At 24.8% G+C, this 7,033-nt stretch overlaps 1 protein-coding gene across 2 annotated transcripts in view; it reads left to right on the plus strand.

Annotated features, from left to right (window-relative positions):
- Window positions 1-992: 992 nt before the first annotated feature.
- The window catches only part of LOC141392610 (pickpocket protein 19-like), a 13,402-nt gene continuing 7,361 nt past the window's right edge, over window positions 993-7,033 (plus strand). Inside the window, exon 1 of one of the 2 annotated variants that reach the window (XM_073965543.1) lies at window positions 993-1,460. In XM_073965543.1, coding sequence (XP_073821644.1) covers window positions 1,231-1,460 — 230 coding nt within the window. In that variant the 5' untranslated portion in view covers window positions 993-1,230. The remainder of the gene's footprint in view (window positions 1,461-7,033) is intronic. The other variant, XM_073965542.1, reaches the window with a different exon arrangement.

Genomic DNA, 7,033 nt, shown 5'->3' on the forward strand with positions numbered 1-7,033 from the left:
AACATTTTTTTAGAAACGTGGATTTTTAAAAATGTTTTTCAGGAACGTGTATTTTTTGAAAATGTATTTTTCAGAGACGTGGATTTTTTAAAAATATTTTTTTCAGTAACATGGATTTTTTTCAAAAAAATATTGGATATTGGTTTCTTCAGAAAAAAGTTATTTAAAGATTCCCATTTTGTTTGGATTCTTGAACAAGTTCTTTAAAAAATCCACATTTTGTTTGGAATTTTCAAAAAATATTCTTTAAAAACCCCACGTGTTGTTTGTTGGATTCTTGAAAAAATTTCTTTAAAAAATCCACGTTTTGTTTGGATTCTTAAAAAAATATTCTTTAAAAACCCCACGTGTTGTTTGTTGGATTCTTGAAAAAATTTCTTTAAAAAATCCACGTTTTGTTTGGATTCTTAAAAAAATATTCATTTAAAAATCACCGTTTTGTTTGCTTTCTTGAAAAAATAATCTTTAAAAAATCCACGTTTTGTGTGGAAGCTTGAAAAATATTCTTTTAAAAATCCAGATTTTGCTTGGGTGCTTAAAAAATCCACGTTTTGTGTAGGTGCTTGAAAAAATATTCTTTAAAAAATTCGAGTTTTGTTTGGGTGCTTGAAAAATAATTCTTAAAAAAATCCACGTTTTGTTTGGGTGCTTGAAAAATAATTCTTAAAAAATCCACGTTTTGTTTGTGTGCTTGAAAAAACATTCTTAAAAAATTTAAATTTTGTTTGGGTGCTTGAACAAATATTCTTAAAAAATCCACGTTTTGTTTGAGAGTTTGAAAAATATTTTTAAAAAATCCGAGTTTTGTTTGGTTGCTGGAAAAATAATTCTTAAAAAAAACTCCACGTTCCCTTTGGGTACTTGAAAATATGTTCTTAAAAAAATTCATGTTCTGTTTGGGTGCTTAAAAAAACATTCTCGGAGCTGTGAAAAAATATTATAAAATAAAAATATTTATGAAACAAATTTCTGTTGTCCTGTGTTATCAAAAGTCAAATCAGAGATTAGCTTATTTGCATAGAGAGGAAACAGTCATAGAAAAGCCGATGGTCATCTAACCACTTTTGTGTGACCATAAACTTCAACTCACAAATGTTAATTGACTGGCTTTTGACTGATTAGGTTAGTAACAATTTGGCTAGAGGCCAAAAAGGACATGTATTTAGCCTTGGATATTAACAACCGCAAGACGTAGACGTAGTGTAGTTTAGAAGGTTCGCTTGTAATGTTATGGCCATAATGGCTTACCCGGATTTTAAGCCAGCCCAACCAGAAGCCATTCGTCGATTAAATCAAAAATTTCAACGTCGAGATTCACAAAATCGGGTGTATGCCAGTCGTAAGGAGTATCTGTTGAAGCTAAAAGATGATTTATTGGAGTTATTGGCGATCTTCAGTGAGAAGACCACCGTACATGGTATGGGAAGGTTATTCAATCGAAATGCCAATAAATATGAGAGGTAAGTGAGAAGAAAAGCAGTTAAAAACAATGCAATTAATACATGTTTTTGAGAAACTTTAAGAAGTCAACTAATTTCAAAAATTTTTATAATGAAGATATGTAAAATAATAATTTGAATTTCAAAGGGGATATAGAAGGATACTATCATCATTAGAAGATCTCTAACAGTTATATTGCCAAAAATGGAGTAACCAAGGATGCTCTCTATAGCATTTAAATGTCTTTGCAAAAAAAAACAAAAGGCTCCTGTCCCATATATCTAACTAACCCTGTACCCCAGTTATTAGTACAAGACCAGATTTCCTATTAACAGCATTTTACACTAACATGTCAAATGTTAATGGTAACAACTATTTATAAAAATAATATTTTATCACGCAAGCTAACACGTGGTTTTGCAAGATTGTTGCATGTTAATTTTAAAGAGCCCTTTTCTGCAAATATCAACATTAATTTAGAAGGTAATTTGCACAGGTTGAAGTATATTTAGAATAAATGATGACAAATTAAATGCAGTTAACATTTAAGGGCCAGACAATGTGGTGGATTGGTAATACAAACCTTGGTTCAGAAACAGGACAACTGTTGGTGAATAAACATCGTCGGGAAAATAAATTTGACCCAATGACCAAGAAACCGAAAAACGATTTTTTTCAAGAAGGTCATGAAACGTGGGCATATTAAAGACTTTATTTTTAGACAAAGAAAATTGATTTTTACAACAAAATTTCTGAGGAGCCAACAGACATGTATTTTTAACAAATAGTTTCCATCGGAGCCAACAGGAACGCGGTTTTTTTAAATTATTTTTTCATTGACCAACTGAAACGTGGATTTTTTAAAAATTATTTTTTCATTGACTAACAGAAACGTGGATTTTTTAAAAATTATTTTTTCATTGACTAACAGAAACGTGGATTTTTTAAAAATTATTTTTTCATTGACTAACAGAAACGTGGATTTTTTAAAAATTATTTTTTCATTGACTAACAGAAACGTGGATTTTTTAAAAATTATTTTTTCATTGACTAACAGAAACGTGGATTTTTTAAAAATTATTTTTTCATTGACTAACAGAAACGTGGATTTTTTAAAAATTATTTTTTCATTGACTAACAGAAACGTGGATTTTTTAAAAATTATTTTTTCATTGACTAACAGAAACGTGGATTTTTTAAAAATTATTTTTTCATTGACTAACAGAAACGTGGATTTTTTAAAAATTATTTTTTCATTGACTAACAGAAACGTGGATTTTTTAAAAATTATTTTTTCATTGACTAACAGAAACGTGGATTTTTTAAAAATTATTTTTTCATTGACTAACAGAAACGTGGATTTTTTAAAAATTATTTTTTCATTGACTAACAGAAACGTGGATTTTTTAAAAATTATTTTTTCATTGACTAACAGAAACGTGGATTTTTTAAAAATTATTTTTTCACTGACTAACAGAAACGTGGATTTTTTAAAAATTATTTTTTCATTGACTAACAGAAACGTGGATTTTTTAAAAATTATTTTTTCATTGACTAACAGAAACGTGGATTTTTTAAAAATTATTTTTCCATTGATCAACAGAAACGTGGACTTTTTAAAAATTATTTTTTCATTGACTAACAGAAACGTGGATTTTTTAAAAATTATTTTTTCATTGACTAACAGAAACGTGGATTTTTTAAAAATTATTTTTTCATTGACTAACAGAAACGTGGATTTTTTAAAAATTATTTTTTCATTGACTAACAGAAACGTGGATTTTTTAAAAATTATTTTTTCATTGACTAACAGAAACGTGGATTTTTTAAAAATTATTTTTCATTGACTAACAGAAACGAGGATTTTTTAAAAATTATTTTTTCATTGACTAACAGAAACGTGGATTTTTTAACAATTATTTTTTCATTGACTAACAGAAACGTGGATTTTTTAAAAATTATTTTTCATTGACTAACAGAAACGAGGATTTTTTAAAAATTATTTTTTCATTGACTAACAGAAACGTGGATTTTTTAACAATTATTTTTTCATTGACTAACAGAAACGTGGATTTTTTAAAAATTATTTTTTCATTGACTAACAGAAACGTGGATTTTTTAAAAATTATTTTTTCATTGACTAACAGAAACATGGATTTTTTAAAAATTATTTTTTCATTGACTAACAGAAACGTGGATTTTTTAAAAATTATTTTTTTAAATGGCCAACAAAAACGTATTTTTTTTAAATTATTTTTTCATTGACCAACAAAAACGTGGATTTTTTAAAAATTATTTTTTCATTGGCCAACAGAAACGTGGATTTTTTAAAAATTATTTTTTCATTGACTAACAGAAACGTGGATTTTTTAAAAATTATTTTTTCATTGACTAACAGAAACGTGGATTTTTTAAAAATTATTTATTCATTGACTAACAGAAACGTGGATTTTTTAAAAATTATTTTTTCATTGACTAACAGAAACGTGGATTTTTTAAAAATTATTTTTTCATTGACTAACAGAAACGTGGATTTTTTAAAAATTATTTTTCATTGACTAACAGAAACGAGGATTTTTTAAAAATTATTTTTTCATTGACTAACAGAAACGTGGATTTTTTAACAATTATTTTTTCATTGACTAACAGAAACGTGGATTTTTTAAAAATTATTTTTTCATTGACTAACAGAAACGTGGATTTTTTAAAAATTATTTTTTCATTGACTAACAGAAACGTGGATTTTTTAAAAATTATTTTTTCATTGACTAACAGAAACGTGGATTTTTTAAAAATTATTTTTTCATTGACTAACAGAAACGTGGATTTTTTAAAAATTATTTTTTCATTGACTAACAGAAACATGGATTTTTTAAAAATTATTTTTTCATTGACTAACAGAAACATGGATTTTTTAAAAATTATTTTTTTAAATGGCCAACAAAAACGTGTTTTTTTTAAATTATTTTTTCATTGACCAACAAAAACGTGGATTTTTTAAAAATTATTTTTTCATTGGCCAACAGAAACGTGGATTTTTTAAAAATTATTTTTTCATTGACTAACAGAAACGTGGATTTTTTAAAAATTATTTTTTCATTGACTAACAGAAACGTGGATTTTTTAAAAATTATTTATTCATTGACTAACAGAAACGTGGATTTTTTAAAAATTATTTTTTCATTGACTAACAGAAACGTGGATTTTTTAAAAATTATTTTTTCATTGACTAACAGAAACGTGGATTTTTTAAAAATTATTTTTTCATTGACTAACAGAAACGTGGATTTTTTAAAAATTATTTTTTCATTGACTAACAGAAACGTGGATTTTTTAAAAATTATTTTTTCATTGACTAACAGAAACGTGGATTTTTTAAAATTATTTTTTCATTGACTATCAGAAACGTGGATTTTTTAAAAATTATTTTTTCATTGACTATCAGAAACGTGGATTTTTTAAAAATTATTTTTTCATTGACTAACAGAAACGTGGATTTTTTAAAAATTATTTTTTCATTGACTATCAGAAACGTGGATTTTTTTAAAATTATTTTTTCATTGACTAACAGAAACGTGGATTTTTTAAAAATTATTTTTTCATTGACTATCAGAAACGTGGATTTTTTAAAAATTATTTTTTCATTGACTAACAGAAACGTGGATTTTTTAAAAATTATTTTTTCATTGACTATCAGAAACGTGGATTTTTTTAAAATTATTTTTTCATTGACTAACAGAAACGTGGATTTTTTAAAAATTATTTTTTCATTGACTAACAGAAACGTGGATTTTTTAAAAATTATTTTTTCATTGACTAACAGAAACGTGGATTTTTTAAAAATTATTTTTTCATTGACTAACAGAAACGTGGATTTTTTAAAAATTATTTTTTCATTGACTATCAGAAACGTGGATTTTTTAAAAATTATTTTTTCATTGACTAACAGAAACGTGGATTTTTTAAAAATTATTTTTTCATTGACTATCAGAAACGTGGATTTTTTTAAAATTATTTTTTCATTGACTAACAGAAACGTGGATTTTTTTAAAATTATTTTTTCATTGACTAACAGAAACGTGGATTTTTTAAAAATTATTTTTTCATTGACTAACAGAAACGTGGATTTTTTAAAAATTATTTTTTCATTGACTAACAGAAACGTGGATTTTTTAAAATTATTTTTTCATTGACTAACAGAAACGTGGATTTTTTAAAAATTATTTTTTCATTGACTAACAGAAACGTGGATTTTTTAAAAATTATTTTTTCATTGACTAACAGAAACGTGGATTTTTTAAAAATTATTTTTTCATTGACTAACAGAAACGTGGATTTTTTAAAAATTATTTTTTCATTGACTAACAGAAACGTGGATTTTTTAAAAATTATTTTTTCATTGACTAACAGAAACGTGGATTTTTTAAAAATTATTTTTTCATTGACTAACAGAAACGTGGATTTTTTAAAAATTATTTTTTCATTGACTAACAGAAACGTGGATTTTTTAAAAATTATTTTTTCATTGACTAACAGAAACGTGGATTTTTTAAAAATTATTTTTTCATTGACTAACAGAAACGTGGATTTTTTAAAAATTATTTTTTCATTGACTAACAGAAACGTGGATTTTTTAAAAATTATTTTTTCATTGACTAACAGAAACGTGGATTTTTTAAAAATTATTTTTTCATTGACTAACAGAAACGTGGATTTTTTAAAATTATTTTTTCATTGACTAACAGAAACGTGGATTTTTTAAAAATTATTTTTTCATTGACTAACAGAAACGTGGATTTTTTAAAAATTATTTTTTCATTGACTAACAGAAACGTGGATTTTTTAAAAATTATTTTTTCATTGACTAACAGAAACGTGGATTTTTTAAAAATTATTTTTTCATTGACTAACAGAAACGTGGATTTTTTAAAAATTATTTTTTCATTGACTAACAGAAACGTGGATTTTTTAAAAATTATTTTTTCATTGACTAACAGAAACGTGGATTTTTTAAAAATTATTTTTTCATTGACTAACAGAAACGTGGATTTTTTAAAAATTATTTTTTCATTGACTAACAGAAACGTGGATTTTTTAAAAATTATTTTTTCATTGACTAACAGAAACGTGGATTTTTTAAAAATTATTTTTTCATTGACTAACAGAAACGTGGATTTTTTAAAAATTATTTTTTCATTGACTAACAGAAACGTGGATTTTTTAAAAATTATTTTTTCATTGACTAACAGAAACGTGGATTTTTTAAAAATTATTTTTTCATTGACTAACAGAAACGTGGATTTTTTAAAAATTATTTTTTCATTGACTAACAGAAACGTGGATTTTTTAAAAATTATTTTTTCATTGACTAACAGAAACGTGGATTTTTTTAAAAATTATTTTTTCATTGACTAACAGAAAAGTGGATTTTTTATACCCTCCACCATAGTATGGAGGGTATATTAAGTTTGTCATTCCGTTTGTAACACATCGAACTAATCATTTGCGACCCTATAAAGTATATATATTCTTGATCAGGATAAAATTCTAAGACGATCTAGCCATGTCCGTCTGTCCGTCTGTCCGTCTGTCC

Source organism: Musca autumnalis, unplaced genomic scaffold, assembly GCF_047663935.1.
Source record: "Musca autumnalis isolate F117 unplaced genomic scaffold, ASM4766393v1 scaffold_2, whole genome shotgun sequence".
In the NCBI taxonomy this organism is placed as follows: domain Eukaryota; kingdom Metazoa; phylum Arthropoda; class Insecta; order Diptera; family Muscidae; genus Musca; species Musca autumnalis.